Genomic DNA, 20,424 nt, shown 5'->3' on the forward strand with positions numbered 1-20,424 from the left:
TTTGTGTCCCATTTGTGCTTTCTGAATGTTGAACGTGCTACATTTATAAAGTAGGTAATAGATGCTGCCGGACTGATAAAAATGTGAGTTTTACATAATTTCAGTGACACTGTGATATTCCTTATAGTAACCCATCAACATATCTGCAAAATGGCAACAGTGTTGCCTCTATTAAAATTGACATAACCAGCCAAAATAGGGGTGACACTACGCTGCCTCAAAAGTATAAAAAGTGACGGTATAGCTCTTGTTTTATTATTGGAAAGAACAATAACCTTTTCTTTATCTGAAAGTGGCGTGTCTACAATTATCAAACAGTCAACAAATGACAGATTGGACTTTAAATAAATAAACAGTAGTTATCTGATTACAACACATGTGGTAATGAGAAAGTGTACGGTTCATTATAACTGAGCTAATTTTACATACAATATAATCACGCCTTTTGTCCCATAGGGATATACCAAAAAACGCCACTTGGTACGATTTTTACAAACTATCCTTAATGTGAACTAAAAATTTTGAGCTAATTTTATTAACGTTTACATTACTTTCGTAATGACCCATTGTTAGTGAAATTATTTGTTTAATTTTCTGTTCAATGAAACCTACGTATGGTTTAATTTTATACAAAACTAAATAAACAATTTATTCATTTAAAATATTACTTTCGTGTTTACAACATTTAGCAAATAAATAAAGTATTATCAAATAAATATATTATTATCATTCAAAACATCTGTTACAAAAATAAATAAAGGCGATATCACAATATCAACAGTATTAAAATTCGGTGTTTAATCAACAACAATGCAATTCTGTCTAATGGCTGCCTTTGAACAAAGTTTGCTTTCAAACAACAGTTAAATTAACATAACGGCTCAAAAACAATTGGAATAATTGCTGTGCGTTCGTGGGTTGAACCTAAAGATGCCTATAGTATTATAGACTATAGGACTATGCACACAGACTATAGCTCGTTAGCTGGGATACCCTTTTTGGGTAATCTTCAAAGACCTGCTTTTGGGTAATATTCAACTCCTTTAATTTGTGTTCACATACATAATTTTGGGAGTTAAGTCTTTGTCTCTAAAAGTTTTTTCTTTTCATTTACGAATCAACAGTTTGAAATACCATATTAAAATTTTATAACTGACTTTTAATCACAGTATTGTAGCTATTAGAAAACTCTTGATTTACTGATTATTTAGAAATAACAATGAAAAAAGTAAGATAAAGAGAGTATACGTTAGAGAGACGGTTGTCCGATTAATAAAGGCATCTGGTCTAGACTGCTGCCCACACCTTAATACCATTTAACTTAAATAAGAACTCACCGTTTTGGAGATATGATACTTTCTAGTCTAAACCAGCGTGTTTATCATATATCTCAGTTGACAACTCAAATTGATCGCCACTATGTACACATTGCTGCTTTGACGTAATGTGTTAATCACTGTAATCGAAGAGAGAAAACAATGTAACAGCATAGTTGGTTTCAAATTGTTGTCAACCGAAATATTTATGATATCGCCCCTCAGTTCCCTTTTTTGTTTGGAGAACCGTCTACTTAACATCCTATAATACACACAGCCACAGTTAAAAACGTCTAAAGAAGAATTGATGCTTATGAAGCATGTTCTACGAGATACTATCGCAATCGTTCCTTTTATGTGACGTTTTAGTGCTGCGCTATTCGTAATAGAGAATTAGGAAAAGGCGGGACGCAACGGTCAAAGGATTCTTTTTTAAGAGTCCACTACTGTGTGTTAAATCATGTCTTTTATATTTATTTTGCTATTTACTAGAATAATGTATATACATCTGTAAGGACTGTATCGTGGGTGAAACAACGTTACCTATAAGTCTGCAGATAATTATAATTTACAAGTACTGAGGTTACCTTTTCCTTTCCTATGTTCAGTATAAAATTGAGAAAAATCGAACGTATTGATTTTGTCTCTTGTTAAAAAAAATATATATTAGTTACCAATGTAAAAATATAAAATGAAGTCGTCACGGTTTGTCAATGCGCTTATTTCGTCTATGTTTAATAGAAATACATTTCCATAATGGCTTCCCCATTAATATCCAGTAAAAATATTTAACAGTTTAACGTTACTATAAAGTGAGTGCGAGAACACCGTTTTTTATAATGACGTCATTTAAATACAGGGTGCTAAATATAATAGTAAAAATACAGATTATTTATTCTTATCAAAATAAATGGAGACCGCTGGATGGAAATACAACGGCTTGTAGATTAGGGCGTTAGATTTTATGGTTATACCCTTTTTGATAGTAAAATCAAAGGGCTTCGTGTCACGATACTTTCTTTTACTGTGATGGCTCTATCTGACTTGTATTTGTGGGAACTGTCGTTAATATTTTAGTGCTTTAAAAGATAGCCCTTGCATAATGCTGTGACGAAACGAAACATTGTAGTTAGCGTTCTGTTTGTACGTAAGTATCTTGTTTTATTCATATCATGTCTTAACAATTAATGCGGTTCAGGTAGAGGAGAACTGCAGCCCGATTCTCTACCACTATCGATTACCAACATCCGGGTAGCTATCGGGAAATTTTGCACGAAAATCTGATTAGTGCCTCTAGCGGGCTCCGTAGGAACTATTTTGGCAATACATTTTAAATGTCAAAATTTCGATACTCGACAGTACCGAATGTAGAGAATTCACATCACACACTCATAATACTTAACATGTACATATATTGATTGTGGACCAAAGTGCAGTCTATAGCGTTATTGTTTTATATTACGGACATGCAGAGTACACCCAACACGGTACGTCAATGGAGGATACTTTACTAATTGTCTGATTCTGTGCAGTCGGTACTATCGAGTGTCGACAGTTTGACATCTAATCGCAGCGCAAAAATAGTTCGTACGACGTCCGTTAGAGGCACTGTTTAAGGTTTCATACAAAATTTCTCTATAGTGAACCCAGTGGATAGTGGTAGAAAATCACGCTACAGGAAAGCCTGATATACCCGTATATCCTTCGTTCCACTCAACTTTTTTGAACCTGAGATCGACGGTCACGTACGCTAGTTACCGCTTGGACTACAAAACCAAAGAGAAATTCTTAAAAATCTTGATGGTCCAGTGTAGTTGTTTTAAAAAAAATTATGTTTGAGGCAGTGATAAGCTTACGATACGACGACACGGCTGGTTAAACTTAAGTGTAGTCGTTAGGTACTCAAAAAGGAATCTAGAACATAAAAACGGAATCATTTTTAAGCTTTAACAAACTAATTTGTAATAAACATTCAAAATATTATGATGACCGAAAATAAATATTTACAGCTTGGTGAAAACGTAAAAACATTTCTATCACGCTTTTGACCGACATTTTGTACGCTGTAGTGGGATCAAAAGAGCCAATTTACGATGAAATTATGACCGAAGGGCTGTAATTACCGCTACCCACATTTTATTGATATTAGGGGATGTTCCGACAAAATGAAGGAATGATGACATTTGTTATACAGCACGGAACTATTTAGTTTTTTTATGAGATATGATAATGTGTGGAAAGGAGGTCAACTTTATGTCAGTCGGTAGCGAAGGTGTAGGTGTAAGCAATGATTTGTTGTTTTCTTAGAAATATAATTATGTTCGTACTAAAAATATCTTGGAACTGGGTGTTCTTACAAGTATTTTTTGGTTGGAATGTAAATTCGGCGTAAATCCTACTTCAATCTTGCTTTCGTTAGCTCTGACGGTATAACATATTCAATATTATCACACATCGCTCACGATGCGAAAATGCTGTTTTAAAAGATAATTACTCTTCCTCTAAAATTTTCTATATTGAATATTTTTAGTAAAATTAATTAGTGACCAATTTTAAATATATTTTCCTCATCTTTCATCTATATAAAAGAGCAAGAGGCTAATGACACGATCAATCAAAGTGGTTAAGTGGTAGTTGGATGGTTGCCTAGTGCTTTACATATCAGTTACGGACCGCAGGTGTTATTAGTCAAGCCGTCTGTTCTAGTATCTACAGCGATCTAGATTCGAAAAGGTCTTTAACCTAAGCTTGTGTTTGTAGAGGTTGAATAATTGAATATTTGTTCTGTTTATTTGTTATGTACTTAAAAGACATGCACGCATGCAAAGTTTTATGATAAAGGCTAACTATTGAAAAATTTTGTATGAAAATCTGATCAGCGCCTCTAACGGGCGCCGTAGGAACTATTTTTGTAGGTAATTTGAAAGCTATATCAATATCGAGACAGGATCACTTTTGCATTTATGATATTTGCATGGATTAGAATAAAATGGGTTTTCAACGTACAGATGTTGACAATAAAACAGAAAATAATAACTTTATTGTATTGACGTCTTAATAACAAATTTGAAATTCTATCAATAACTAAAATACTTGTAGAAATTAATTTATTAATATGAATTATTAAAACAAATGACGACCATAAAATAACGACTTCAAATATAGAAACTATAAAATATCTACTGTTGTTTAACTTACAATTTAAACAACTAGTCCAAATATAATTTACTAATGCAATAAAGTAATTAAATTAAAACATTGACGGTTTACTAATAAAGACGTACGATACATTCCACGTTATTAATTAATCTATGCCTATAAAAGTCAAAGGCAATTGATTGTCTCATTCATCAACGGTGAACGATTCGAACTTAAACGGAGCCTCGGGAATTTGGGCTTTAATGACCGCACACAGCCATATTTTTGGCTTTAAACTGATTTTTAAATGGTTAACCAAATACTCTTGAAAGTTTTTTTAGGTTTTCACCTAGGATTTTTTGCGGGAATTTGCAAGCCACGTGGATAATCACGAACGAAAATCTCTGAAAAACGAATCCAATATTTTAAACCTCGGTACGCGTATTTGGCTCAACGGAGTTAGTGCGATTCGCGACTCCATCGAATTCCTCATATTAGGTCGGGGAAAAAGTCTTTTCGCATTATAGTATGTATGAGCTTGTAATAAAATCTCTTTGGCTTCAAGAATCACAAATGAGTACACGGTTCATTACGTTTCTTTCAGTGAGCTCGTGAGGTACCCAAATATCGAGCTTTTTTTGTGTAGAGAAAAGATTTTATTACAAGTTCATACATATTATAATGCGAAAAGGCTTTTTCCCCGACCTAATATTTTAGACCATTAGTTAATTCCTTAGTTAGTTAAGAGGTCACAGTACCTACTGGAAAAGCAGATTGTTCCGCACAATCTGTATTTTATCTGGTGAAAATCTATTTGCTACTAAAGGATTTAATACCATTTGAATGCACCCACGACCCACGTATCCACGTGGACGAGTACCTATTAAGGCACGTGGAAGCGTACATAGCAAGTAAATGATCTGTTATTATTGCTGGCTCTACTCGAACTTACGAGGTGTTAGTAATGAGGAGAATATTTTCATATACTTCCTACGCCTTCGTCAAGTTTCTAGTTAGAAATCAATAGCTAATACACAATTATCCTTCACACAAAGGCAGGATTATGTAAAATATAAGAGAATATGAGGTCTCAAATAACTTTTATAACACCTGGGGATATTAGGACTTTGAAAAGCGTCAGCTGTGTTGATATTTGATTCGCTTTTAGACCCTAGAATGTGAGGAATGTTAATATAAATATAAAATATTTTAAATGTAAGAGTTAGGTCGAGATTGTGAAAAGTCTGCCCCATTTATTTCATGGAATCTGCTGTACAGTTTACTGATTAAATAGTTCTATAGCTTGGCCCAAACAATTCTTACGATGCTTACTAAAACAATTCTGACCGTTGCTGCAATTGCGCCTTCAAATAAAACAATTCATTATTAATAACAAGCTCAGGTTCTCAGCCACTATCCACTAATATCAGATTATAAGGCCTTCAAACTATTCTCGGTGTAGTCTCAAGAGAACCTCCTGTTAATATATAGAGGGTAGTTTAAATTTCTACTTCAGAGTAACTCGCGGTAAGTGATGCAGCCACAAAGGTATTTGAAACGAGCTGCACATTGCGCAACTACGTTCCTATATCTATTTAGCAGTCACCGCGAGACGTCTCGCCAACTTAAAACCATTTAAGACTTTTACGACGATAGAATAGTATGTATTTTGCGGCTACTTTTCTGATTCGTAATTGTCTTTTAGGCTACTAGTTCTCGCAATTTGCACTGAAATTACTAGATATTAACTAGAATAAATGTTGGCTGCATTGATTGAAATTTCTAATCGATTTCTATTACAGTCTAGGTTATTAGTCTAGCAATTAAACCTCTTTCAATTTTTAGATCAAACCGAAGATCGTAAAAGTAAAATTACACTTAGTTTGTTTTATTTTTTGACGTCAAGATACGCCCAACTTTTGCTTCAATGAAACTACAGCAAAGGCGAATTGATTTTGATATTTTAATTTTACTCAAGTTTGTAAAGGACGTCTTGAAAGCTGAAAGTTGAAAGCTAACTTCAATTAAAATTATACTTTATGTACTTGAGAGCTTGTTAAATAATTAATGACTGGTGTGACTGTTTAGTAATTTTGATGAGACCGTCAAATTAGAAGGAATCCCTGAAAGTTGGTTTTGGGGAACTGGGAAATTGCGAGGGAGAGTAGGAGCGTAATACTCGGTACTAATATTTAGGGTTTAGCGCGTTAAGCGTTAGGTAGCTACAGTTGTAACAACCAGTGTTTGTATTTATTAATTATGAACAAAATTAGAACAACGTAGGATTCTGAAAACTCGTTATATTTGCGTTTGCCAATAACGAAGAGATAAATTGGACAGTAATTTATGTAACAGTATTATTTGGAAGGATTAATTGCTATAATATCTATAATGCGACGTGTAAAATTATATTATTCGAGTCGATGCACGTTAACGAGGGCACATTTAATAGATCTTCGTTTGATTATTTGCAATTAGGCCGAAACTTAGCCTAACGATCTGAATAGTCTTTGTACGAGTTCAATTCAGACTTTTAAGTTAACTAAGTTAGTAATGCTTTCATGTAAAAGTCTCTATCTCTAGAGAATCACAGCACAAACATAAGTTTTTCAAAGCGGCCCATCGTTCCAACGTACTACGTGTGTAGTAGGTACATAACTTGTGCAATTATGCCTCTAACTAACTTTTAGCATTAAGCCTTTAGTCCTAGAGATAGTTGCTGAGCTCTAAACATAATTACAGCTTGCCAGTTTCAACAACAAAAATCGTAAACGTTTAATTAAACAAATGCTACAATTACACGGAATAATTAAACAGATTATGTAAATTACAGCTTGAGTAAAGTGTGTAAAATACCAGAGATAAAAGTAGTTCACGAATTTAATATGTTGTTTTATTTGCAGTTAAAGTTGTTCTTTATGATGTTTTAAATTTAGCCTATTTTCTACGAAACTTTTGTTTTAATTTGAGTTTTATACTAACCATCAGTCCTGTAAGCTGTAGTAATTAATTCTTTCGCAAAAACGGTGTTTTCACTTAACGTCTCTGAGGCCTACAAGACTAAAAAAAAACATAACAAAAAATGAAATCTTCAGCTTAGCTTTCATTTTGCACCGTACAAAAGAACAAATAAAAAAGCAGAACGCTTCGAGAATTTAAATCGTTCTCGAATATCTCATGTGGCCACGATATTTTATTTCGCAAGGACCGCTTCGCTGAGGCCGTAAGTGCCTCAAAGAACTATACTACACGATAAATAGAACCGCACTGTAGACTTTAACATAATCGAACAATAAATACTGCTATAATTCTTAGCATTATCCCTAAAAAAGGTGATTTGGAACGTCAACCGTCGTCCTAGCGAGCATTTGATATTCGGAATACGCAGTTTTAGCCAGTTTTTTATTGTGCCGCCGTGATAGATGGCGACCTATCTTTGGACATTTTGTACACGCTTCGCACTGAAAGATTATGGACTACAAAATTGTTTGGTTTGCTTATTTTTTGAGCATTTTTATTGGTTTATTATTTCAAAATGTCTGATAGAAATTTTGCCTGCTTTCGACATTTTTGAGCAATATATTAATTCAATGTTCAGTTGAAGTTACGATTTATATTAAGCTGAGACCTTGCAGCCTTTTACAGGCATCCTTTTTCTTCGTTATTTGTTCTTAGCAAATGAAAAACTAGGTGTCCTAAGCACCCATCTGTCCACGACTTGTGAGACAAAGCTAGCTTAGGAGCAGTTTATTTCTCAGCTACCTTTGAAACGAAATAAGCTTTTTGTTTTGCGGCCACGTAAATCGATCCCGGTAGTAATATAACAGGCGGTACATAAAGGTGACCTTAATAACTTTTATCACAAACAGAGGTGAAACATTGGTCTAGACTTCAGAGGACTGTTTTCGGTATTTTTGACGCTATTAGTCCCTCCCGATGACAATTAACACAATAGAAATTAAGCCACGTTTATGACCTTTAAGGAGTTTAAACAACTTTGACATTAGGTTGACCACTTATCATTGATGAACAAATTATTGTGAATATATTATACTTTAATTACTAAGAAATAATATTGATAAATATTACGTATATATAATGAGGCAGAGAATATGGCTGATTGAGTTGTGTTTTCCGTGGGCGGTATCGAATCTCAATCAATCGCAATTGGGTATTGATTTCTGAAAATATTTTTGACAAATAAGAATACTTTTTTCCCAAATACTAACAGTTCAGAATTGAGAATTTCTCGAAGGTCTAAGTTTTGTTTGTATATATAATGGCAATAGGTTCGCTCCTACTACATGGGATGAACATTGTTAATGGCGAAACGTGGGTGTACTTCATATACCTCTACCTATACCTAAGGGTTTAAAAGGTATGATACTATGTGTATATTGTGTATTTAAAAACATTGACCTCTGTTTGACGTTTCTTTGATTTCTGTTTATTCGAAAATAAAATGAGTATTGATTGTAATCAATGCGTGGGCATACATTAGGCGTTGAGTAGTTAAGTTGTAGATAATGAGAGCGTGATAGAGGTCGCTGCTATTAGCCTAATTTTAATATTGATTCAGTCATTAGTGATTTTGATTTTATTGCTTTTTATAATATTATATTTTTTTCTATAGATGAAATGATGTATTATGTTGAATACAGCTAGATAGCCAAATATAAAAACGATGATGATTTACTTAGTAAATGCCATAGATCTTTTTTTTAACTAATTGTGTCTCAAAAGTGGAGTATAGAAAAAAATACATATTTACGGCATTTAACACTAATCTTAAAATAAGTTTTATTTTGAATTATTAACTTCATCTCTCTTTATTAATTTAGCACTTTTTGTGGTGATTAACAAATATAAATACAATGTTATCCTCAATTACTTTTGAGTTTAAAAATCCTTATTACGTTCGTAATTAGGGTTTCAAATATAGTTTTACTACGAAACGTAACTTTAGTTTGACCTACAATCGAAATTAGAGTCAGTACTACGAATACGCAAAACGAAATTGGTATCCAGCCTTCTCATGACCAATCAGTTTATTTATACGGTTTTAATAGAATACAATTTGGATGTTTAAATTACTTTCGTTCGTAGAATCTACGAATAGCTGGTATTGAAGCATTGGATTTTCGATTAAGTTTACCTCGACACTGTACTAGAGTTCGTAAAAATAGTACATTTGCACTGACGAATTGATTTACGATGGTATAAACCTTTCGGATACGGGATGTTGATGTTTACCAGAATGGTACGGGAGAGTTTTTACGAAGAACTAGTTTACTACTCTATTTGTAAGACTATCTGCGGTTTTTGATAGACTACGCTTAATTAGTTGATTTCGAAACATTATTAATTAGATAAAAGGTTCATGTTGTAGAAAGGCAAGAGTTATGTAATAATTTATATTCGAATTATTTAGACGTAGGAATGTTTAGCAATATTTTAGTTTATCCAGCTAGTATGGAAGCTAAACGTGTTTATAATTTTATATTTCATAGCTTTAAGAAGATAACTGTAACTGTATAGATTTTTTTATTTTTGTTGTGATGTGGCTGACTTAAGCTCGTAGAGTTAAAAGCCTTATTAAATAAAGATGAAAAAGAAATAGACTACGTTTGTAGGTTTGGAACTTAAATGAACTAATTAGTGCAGGGAAGTATTTGATATCAATCACTCGAAACGATAGTATCTAAAGTTCATTATTGTTCCTTTACCGCTTGAATATTTGTTGTATTAACTTTAATCGCCTGTGCCATTAAACTAGTAGAAATCTTTATTATATACAGTGGCTTTTTAAGTGTGTTATGTATGTAAGTACCATGATGTCTTATCTTCAGTAAATAGTATAGTCTACAGACGGTGATAACAAGATTCAGGGTACAACTAGTGACAACGCAAAGAATGGTTTAGCCACAACATAAACTACTTATACAGAGTCTTCTCACAAATATCACCAGGTATTAAGAGAAGATCCTATATTTAAAAGTCACAAACAACATTCCCATCGCTCTTAAAAAAATCGTAGATTATTGAATGTGTCATCTCATGTGAAAACTTAATTAAAGCTATCAGTTTAATTACGGGGCACGACAATCAATCAATCAAGGCGGCTCATAATATCCACTGTGTGGCAATATGATCGATGGTCCTCAGTCGGATTTGAGATCGCAGAGATGAATATTATGTTTGATGAATACGTTGCAAATAGATCAATACGGTAATGGCCGAGGTTTGAATGCAGACCGCGATCATCAAAGGATAAGGAAGCGATGATGGTGTAGTTACGACAAGCAGTTGATAAATGTATAATAGAATACGGGAATTAACGCGAACACGCATTTTACCTTAAAATGCCCGTATTCAATTATACTATAATAATATAGAGAGAGAGAGTTTAAATGTTATAGTTGATTAATGCTTTTGTAATTATGAACATATGCATTCCAAACCTATTGGTCAGAGTCAGTGGGTAGTAGCTTCTTGGTGGAACTGCAAAACGAAGCTAACGAGGTTATGATCAAGATATTAATGGGCTATGTGAAACTGTGCTTTGAGTTCAACATTTGTGTACTAAGTACACTTACTCATGCGTGATTTTATTTTACAAGAGACTGCCTCTGTAATTTTATATAGATAATGAATTTAAATCCAAAAATCTATAAAACATCGAAATGAATATTCGATGATTTTGTTCCGCACAACTTTAGTATAAACTTCGTGGAGTCTTGGTAAACAATTTTAGATTATCCTCATTCGATATTGTTCCTCGTGTAAAAAATACCTATTTGTCAAAATTAGTTCCGTCAAAATTAAGCGAAGAACGCTGATCAATTAACCATCTATTTTGTCGATAGATGTTTAATAATTGGCTCGATCTATGCCGTAAATATCCGTCAAATTGTAATAGCGTTGAAAGTTCTAAAAGAAGAGTTCGTCACACCTGATAAATTATGTTTTAACATTGAATTTAACAAAAAAATCATACTCCGTAAGTGCTCTGAATGTAGGTGGCTGCAAAAATAAAAACATTAAAGAACGTTACATCACTATTGACGTAATTCCGCTTTGAGCTTTCCATAATGGCTCATGAATAAATTACCTGTTAGTTGTTTCAAATAAAACGACATTTTATTATTCAGTTGTTTATTTACCAAAACCTTTGAGGTCACTTTCCTTTATAGGGCCATTATTAAGTGATTGGTCTTTGCATGTTCTATCAAAGGGACAATATAGGCCATAAGATCTGAAGTTTCTTTGATTTGAAAGAACGGTCAATTTGTTTATTAATTATAGATTAAGTAGTTCTAAATATTTATTGTTATCAAAGTCTGAAAGTACGAAACGAAATTTGACATACTAACATTGTTTGAGACGTATAACTTTTTGGTGCGAACGAATTTGGGTCTCTTTACCCAAATATTTAAAGCACAGATATTTCTATTTCTGATTGCTAGGTACTAGATAGGTAGGTAGATATTTGAAATTCTAAAGCTAAAATTATGCCATATAGTAAGTATATATAGTATAGTATGTATATAGTAATATTGGTAACTAGCAAAAAATTGCGGGTGTTTTTGTTCAGAAGTTAGTATTAATAAAGCAAAGTGTTACTTTTGTGAATTCATATTTTCTCGTTTCCACGGCTCATTTGTCTTTAGTGTAGCGTGAACTAACCTAAGTCTCTGTTTACGATCCATAAACATTACCACACCTTTTTGTGACACATTGTACTGAAAACGCGGTAATAAAAATATTTCTAAGCAGTTACACCGATAAGCAAACGATATACAATAGGTCATGTGTGTTCAATATGCGGGTTATGTCTAGGTATATTATTCAGTCAGTAACTCGATAACGAACCAATATCGACTGCTATTACAAATTGCTATCGAGTTTTATTATTTGTACAAAAATAACTAAATACTAGATCTTAGATACTCTATCTATGAAACCTTCGTGCTAGAGTATGAAGGAAAACAGTATTAAAGTAATTTCTTTCATAAATAAATACCCGCGTAATATTACAAATTACAAAATAGAAATATAACGTCAAAACGTCTTCACAACATTTTATAGAAATTTCATAATCTTGTCGCTCTAATAACTTTAGATCTAATAAAACAGACTTTACAGGTTACTCGGCGAACTTGATAGTCGTAACTCGGCTTGTCGCCACGTCCTTATATCCTCGGAAGATATTAAAACTGCAATAACATTAACCAAAAGAGGGTAGTCTTATAAAATTATATCGGCTATTTTTACACTTCTTTATAGGTGGGTGAAGTAACGGCCCATATTGGTTTTACCTCGAGGAAAAGTTTTTCTTACCCTTATCTTTTGTGTCACGCAAGTTACCAGTTAACAGGTCGTAATGTTATCTTTGTAGGCGCTGAGTCAGCATGTTTTGCATCGAGTGGACGGTGAAACAGTGGGCGGTCCGATGACGGCATACAGTACCATACAGTTTGTTGTACAAAAACATCACTTTGTCAGAGGGAAAATTAAGGTGAGTGAGAGATTTTTATTTGTATTATCAGCAATATCAGCTCATAATTACCCACTGCAGGGCAAAGATCTTCCTTTCCTCCTTCTACCTATCTCTGTCTATAGCTATTTGAGGTCAATCTTTAGTATTGAAATACAATTCATCTAACTATCTCTTTCTGGACCTTACGCGCTGTTGTTTTCTGTCAACTGAGACCCATTTTTACTACTACTTAATGTTTGTTATGTCTAGCTCATCTTGAAACTTGCAAAAAAGTTTTGTTACATTTACGTAAACTTTTTCAAAGACATAACATTAAGAAAATCGATGTTCTACCGACTGGCGACTGAGATAGCTCGGGACATTAAACAGTAAAATGTGGAACTAGTGGAACCATTAAAGTACAGCGGTCGAGTAAAACTAGTCTTCGAGCAAACACTGACTGCATTAGCCATTCATTATTTTGCATTTTCATTATGACGCATACATTTGAAGCAGAAGGCATATTTTTGTAGGTACGAATTGGCAACGCGTTCACCAATACCTTCCTATTTAAATTGCTGCAAATGAGTAGAATGGACAGTTATATATTATGTACAATTATACACTATACCAATAAAGAACTTCAAAAAATCTTTTTTTAGACATATTATGAATGGGCGATGTCTATCAAAACAGCAAAAATGTATTTGATGTAAAAATATTGCTGCAAATCGGTAGAACGGACAGTATTACAGTAGGTACATAATAGAATAGAATAGAATAGAATATTATTTATTACAAGTAACAATGACTCATTTTTTTTGTTAGTAAAACTTAATATCTACATAATGAAATCAACAACTACACAATGAACTGTGTACACCTCGAAATAAAAATACTCAGGCATTATAATCCAATTCAAAAGGCTTGAAAGTTTTATAAATTCGTTTGAATCTGTTCCTTAAGCCAATTATTTTATTTACGTTGAAAACAGAAATGGGTTCTGCTATTCTTCCTTTATTTAGTTCAGTTGCCTTAAGCTCGTTCGTTTATTGGGTCAATGGGTAATAAAACGGTAACATTTTTCCTTCACCTAATTAAATAGTAGTCAATTTCGTTGAATTTTTGCTTTTGTGTGATCCAATTTGGAAAAATGTGCGAGATTATTGTTTTTTTAGACTGCTGATTAGTATTACCTATTGAAGCTACTTATTAGAGTTTTTTCAGTCCTTGTCTAATAGCGAAGAAATAATTCCATTTACAACGCAGTCGCCTATTATGAAATTGCTTACTGAGTTTCTTACCGTGGTCTACAATATCTCATGAAAAATAAACAACAAAACTTTAATAAAAACATTTATTGAAACTTTGGACATTAGAATAGTTGTTGAGAAGATTTATACGAAAATCTAATCAGTAATTGTAACGTTTACGTATTCTGCAAAAAATATTTTTTTAAGCAATGTAAAATGTCGGTTATTCGTTACTCTATAGTACCAAGTGTGGATACAGTGCACGCATCAATTTTCAGATTCAAAAGTAATACTCTGAACACTGGACTACCGAATAGCATACCTATGTATGTATGTTAAACCCATAAAGGCAGGCAGAACCCCTACCTGTGCTGAAAACTTAGGCTGTTACAGTTGCAAGTTTGCAAGCCAGTATATTAGTTAAATTCTCCGGAGATTGTTACGGAAATTCTGTTCAAGTTTTCTACAACTATAATGAGGAATTATGCTAACATTAATGCTTTATCTTTTAAAATAGTTGGCTATAACATAGAATCTACTGTCTGCAACTTTGCCCGCATAGAAACTGTGTCAGGACTTTTCTATTCTTTAATATGTTTTTGGAATAATGTAGCTTAGTTATTGCTGTATGACGGATTAATCTTTACTTCCATGAAACAACCGTTCGTGGAAGCAAAGATTTAGCTTATCAAATTCAAAGTTACAGTATTAATTTAGTTAAACTTCTTGTCTCCATAGGTAGTGTTGTTTTAATTAACTACGTCCTTTTATTACATAGTATATTATTAATTTCCTACATCCTCTTACTACTTAATTATATTACACCATGTGTGAACGATGTGCAAAAAGACGGTTTGATAAGTCAACTTGTTGTATATCGTGACCTTAGTTCAGTCCACCAATATTTTGTAGGAAAAAATGACTTGAAATGTAAAATAGCACAAAATTGTTTATTTTAAGTTATTTCTCATCATTACTGGCGTTTACGAAATAATTATTAAAAAAAAAATACAACTAGCTAAAACAGCTTTTTGTGACAATATATTTAAAAGAATGACAATAATGAAAGTACTTATTTCGTGCCTATATGTTTCACGATCAAACGAAATAGGGTCCGGGCAATTCAAATAGGATCCTACAAAATTGTAGTAACAGGGATAAAGGCTTTTACGCCTGGTTACGTAGGATTTAGGAATATTGATGTACCTATATTGTGTTTTAAATGTGGGATTTTTATTACACATCATGAAGTATTTTGTTTATAAGGTCCATAAATTTGACGTGTAACAAATGTAGATTTCTAGTGGTTATAAAACTGCTCCAAATAGGCGTTTGATGTTGGTTCAATTCAAAGTTCCACTAAATAAGAAAAGTGATGATATAAAAAGATCATCTGATTCTGTAAGAACCACATATGGCTATTTAGCTAGTCCAAATTGGTTTGTGGATATTGGTTACTATTGTCGATTTTCGACTGAATTATTCAAAAATCGGTTTAGTGATTTTGATGATGGAATTGTAGATTATTCACACATTTTAAGGCTTTTCAAAAGTCTATTTAGAACTTAAAATATTGTTTGTTTCTCAGATTCGGTGTACAGCCAGCATATACTCCATATATCTGCAAAGCTTAGAGAAGAGTGCGGAAGAAGAGAAGATCAGAACAACTCCGGTCAGTCTTCCGGAGGTACACGAAGCAGTTGTGTACTCAATACATCGCTTACCAGAAACCAGTAAGTATTTAGATTATTTTTCTTTACGGCCAGTTTTTTCATCAACAGTACCAGCCAAAGTATAAGGGTAAGTGACAGTCGAATTTATTTGTTCACGAATTTATTGATAGTTTTATAAAAAAATTCCTTTACTACACATAATAATGTTAAGATAGTCAATGGCTTTAGCGGCTTTTGATATGTATGAAGATGCTGGCAGTTAGTGCTTACTTATGACAAAACAAAACACTACTTCTCGCATTGATCATCGGTGTTCTTTTTACATCGTGTATTTAGGTAGATAAGAGTTTGTGTTTTTTTTTTAAAGCTTGTGTTAATTAAATTAGGAAGTTAAACTCGTTTAGAGCTCACGTGAGAGTTAAACTATATAGCGGGTTTTAAAACGATCGATCGTAACTCTTTTTAACAAAAAATATACCTAATAATATTCATGTTGTTTTGCAAGGCCTCCATAAACAAACAACGGACAAAGGTACAATTAGACCAGTAAAAACTGAAAATATATTAGACAATTATAGCTAACCTTTGCGTTAGTATTTACTACTGCGCCAGAACGTCATGTTCCGATGATCTTTATATCAAAGTTAAACTTTCTCACCAATATAATAAACGTCTAGATAGGTTTTCTAAGTCCTTGTATATCCTAGTATTTATTTACCCAAGCCGGTGTGGCTTGCCGTCAAACTCCAGCCGTGCCGGTCCACTTTATCAAAAGTTTACCGGCCGTAGTTTTGTCAAAGCTATGATTGAGTGTGCTTTTAATAGAAAACTATGAGTAAAGTTTGTATTTTGACACGAATTTCGGTTGAGTGCAAATTACTGAATAAAAATAAATCTGCTATCATTATAATTATGTATTAAATTTTAAGCTAAAATACAACTAATCAAATGCGTGAGACACACTGCAAGTTTTCTTAGAAACGAGCAGATTTTTCCAAAAAAATATACATACCTTATACATGCTTACAATGTCTAAATATATATATATATGTTATATGTCTTTACTTGTCTAAATATTTTGCCAGTTAATTTATCACCCCACTTAGTAAAAGTTAGCTCATACGAAAACATAATTAGAAAGTCATTTTTCGGCTCAATAGTCATAAATAAATTACTTATTCATCGATATTAATAATACAATTTACGGCTAAATGCACACTTATAATAATATAATTTTATATGTATAGTTCATAATTAAGTTTGTATGTATTAATATTAATCAATCAGAACCGTTTCCAATAGTCCACTAACATTTAATTGTACTCCACTTTGTTACGAAAGATGGAATCTATCTATAGTTAATATCAAAATCCGTACTTGAAACTATTTGATTGAAGGATTAATGGACTTTAGATTATAAATAAATCGTTTTCCAATAACTTTTGCCCGCCCTTCTCGATATCAATTTCACTGGTGTTTAATTAAAACTGAAATAGACTCGATGGTACTAAAATAAGGCTTTTATTTACGTAATTTATTCGTAAGAGTCACTTTATTTCAGGTGTACTGTTTCCAATGTTGATCGTTTGGCTGGAATTTCCATAATGTAGGCGAAGCGGAGAGAGCGTAACTAGTAAATTAACCGGAGCGCGGTGTGAGTTTAGCTGATCTAAGCTAAACGAGAAATGGCACAGTTATGTTAACTTTGCCCTAATATTTAAGGATACTGGAGAATATTTCCATAATATCTACGTCACACGATGTGTGCACTACTTTTACTAGACCGGGAGTAGAGTATGGTGATATCGAAATATACTTTATCATTGACGGATGATTGATTCGGTCCGTTGTTTTCTGATTACCTTGCGATATGATATTTATTTTTATTACTGAAATCTCATAAATATTTTAATTCAGGAATTATATGATATATGTAGTTAAAGCGTAGATTTACAGAATACAGTAATAAAACGTCCAATCCGGCTATAATAGCTTAACTTGTCAAGCAACAAAAAACTAAATTCTCTTTTTAACTTAGAAAACTTAGTTCGGAATCAGACCGCAAATCTTAAAAGCATTAGCGGCTCAATGTGACTCGATGCAGTGTTTCTTACTACTAAATCATTTATATTCTACGAAGTAAACCTTCTGTGTCAAGGGTTGGGATCAATTTGTTCCGTTTTAAGGCTAGGTGGTTTACGTTTTTACTACTAGATTGTTCGGAGTTTCGGCGACGAAATCGGTTTGTGTTTTTCGTCCCCTTAGGAAATGTACGGTTTTTTGTGACGTAACTACGTATGTTGCAGACTAGACCTATTTGTAAGGAATGTGTAGAAGTGAAATTCTTCTTGTTGGGTGGGAATATATTGTGGATTGGTAAGGCTACTCGCAGGTTATAAAAATCCTCTTTAAAAAAAACTACGTTTTGAAGAAACAAGGAATAAAACCTCTCGTTAATCGAGGAATAATTTAGTTCTTTTGACAGAAACGTATGTACTAATTGTGATGTTTTAAAACATAAACTTTTAAGACGTCACAGTTATTCTTAGCATAAAGTTATATAACACAGGTAATGTCAGCTCTAAGTTGAATTATAAAACTTTCGTACCCAACAAAGATATCCTGCTCTAAAGTTCAGAGTGTGAGAGTGTTTATGTGTGAAACATACTTTTGTTTCGTTACCTTTGACTCCTTAGTACTGTCCACTAGTTACGTACGTGATATTTCCTCCGTCCGGCTATTTTTCTTGGTTTTCTTAAATCTAGGTTCGCATAGCTTTGAGGTTAGGGGTAGAATTTCTATATCAAAGACATCGTAGCGCACTTACTCGTATTTCTAAGATAAGAGATCTTGGTTATCGCAAGGATGACCTACTTTATACACGGATATTATCTCGAATTGTGATCTTGTACAGAAAAATATGTAGCACAGATTTTCTTTTGTTGAGATCGACTGCGGGTGTTTCCGCAGAATATACTAACGCTCGTTTCAGGGTTGATGTAAGTTTTCCAACCACGATTTTTAGTTTCGTATACCTAGTTAAAAGTACAATTGGTATAATGATTTGGGGTCTCTATTAGGCGAAATTGTAAACGTTCGTCGTCATGTTTTAAACCTGAGTTAACTTGCAATCAATATCTACGATAGTTTACGATAAGAATTAGTTCATGACTTATTATTGGACACAAATGAGAGTTACATATTTGGACAAGAGAAGCTCGCATATAAGAGCAGTTATGTGACCGTGTACATACACATACATTACAGCATTTCGAATGCAGTATCATCATATCCAGTTTAACCTTTAACGAGTACCGTACAGTGACAAAACGATGATGATCAAAAAGGCCAACAGAATGGAAATATTGGGAATACAGAGCGGTGTCGATATTGCTGGGTCCTTTCAGTTTATCCACTGGACCGATTTGGACAACATCATTGATTAGGTTTGCAGAATTGGGACTGCATTTAGAAATGCCCGTCTATTGGGAGACTGCATGTCCATGTGTACGGTTTAATGAACACATTCAAGTTTGATTCAGTTAACTATTTTTCTATCATCTGATTGAGATGCAACTGGTATCCGAGAGATAGTATATAGGCAAGTCAACTTTTGAGCTACTCTCGGCTGATTTTGTTCAGAAAATTTATCGGTGTGTCCTGTTAGTTATTTTCTTAGTAGTGTCAAAGTTAAATATTTTTTTCTTATCAAATACAGCAAAAAATAGTTCTTTATACATTTGGTATAAAAATTTTCTTATGCACATAATATTATTTCACAAATATTGCCGAATATGCTTGTATTACCTATTCAAGTTAAAGCCTCGTTTTAACTTTTGAGGTGCCTTAACACCTTCATTATCCATTCAACAGTTTTACTCATCTTCGTGAATTCTATAGAAAGGTTTCAAGTAATCTTTAAATTTTATTTTTCATACCTCACATATTTTTTATTTAAAAAAAAAAAGTTTATTTTAGCAATCAGTTTTGACTTCGATCTAACGACCTTATTATTTGAAAGTCAATCTTGTTCGATTTTATTTTTATTTTTTGTTGAATTTTCGTAGTATATTTTTTAAAGTTTATGTTATTGAGCTTTTGTTCAATAATTAATTACGATATACTACAATATAGAAGAAAACAAATCTTACTTTCTTTCAGTAAAAAAAAACAAATTTTTTACTTACGATTTTTACTAGTATTTTTAGTTTGAACAAAGTTTATCTACAAGGCTTGAAGATAGCTATAGAGAGTCAAACAAGAACGAGACAAAAACTATCTAGAAATCAAAAATAAAGTACCTTATTTCTAGAATATTTTTAAAGATGCAAAATAAATTTCAAACGAAGGTAATATTGTATTTTCTATTTCTATTCAATAAAGATGTATTGCACTAAACAAACATCTACAACAGTGTTTGCCTACATTTATTATATTTACGGCCAATAAATATAGTAAACGCACCTAGTTCCTGTTATTATGTTCCCATGTCACGCGTTTATTGACCATGTGTTCGTACTGAGGCATAAAGCGGGACATTTTTCTAAATTAAATCGGAACCCCTG

The 20,424-nt window shown here is 32.9% G+C and overlaps 1 protein-coding gene across 1 annotated transcript in view; it reads left to right on the forward strand.

Moving 5' to 3' along the window:
- Nucleotides 1-20,424, forward strand: part of LOC142975777 (junctional adhesion molecule 2A-like) — a 140,903-nt gene that overhangs the window by 100,182 nt on the left and 20,297 nt on the right. The window contains exons 5-6 of the mRNA XM_076118845.1: nt 12,853-12,972; nt 15,775-15,919. Of these exons, the coding sequence (XP_075974960.1) occupies nt 12,853-12,972; nt 15,775-15,919 (265 nt within the window). The remainder of the gene's footprint in view (nt 1-12,852; nt 12,973-15,774; nt 15,920-20,424) is intronic.

Source organism: Anticarsia gemmatalis, chromosome 9 (assembly GCF_050436995.1).
Source record: "Anticarsia gemmatalis isolate Benzon Research Colony breed Stoneville strain chromosome 9, ilAntGemm2 primary, whole genome shotgun sequence".
NCBI lineage: Eukaryota > Metazoa > Arthropoda > Insecta > Lepidoptera > Erebidae > Anticarsia > Anticarsia gemmatalis.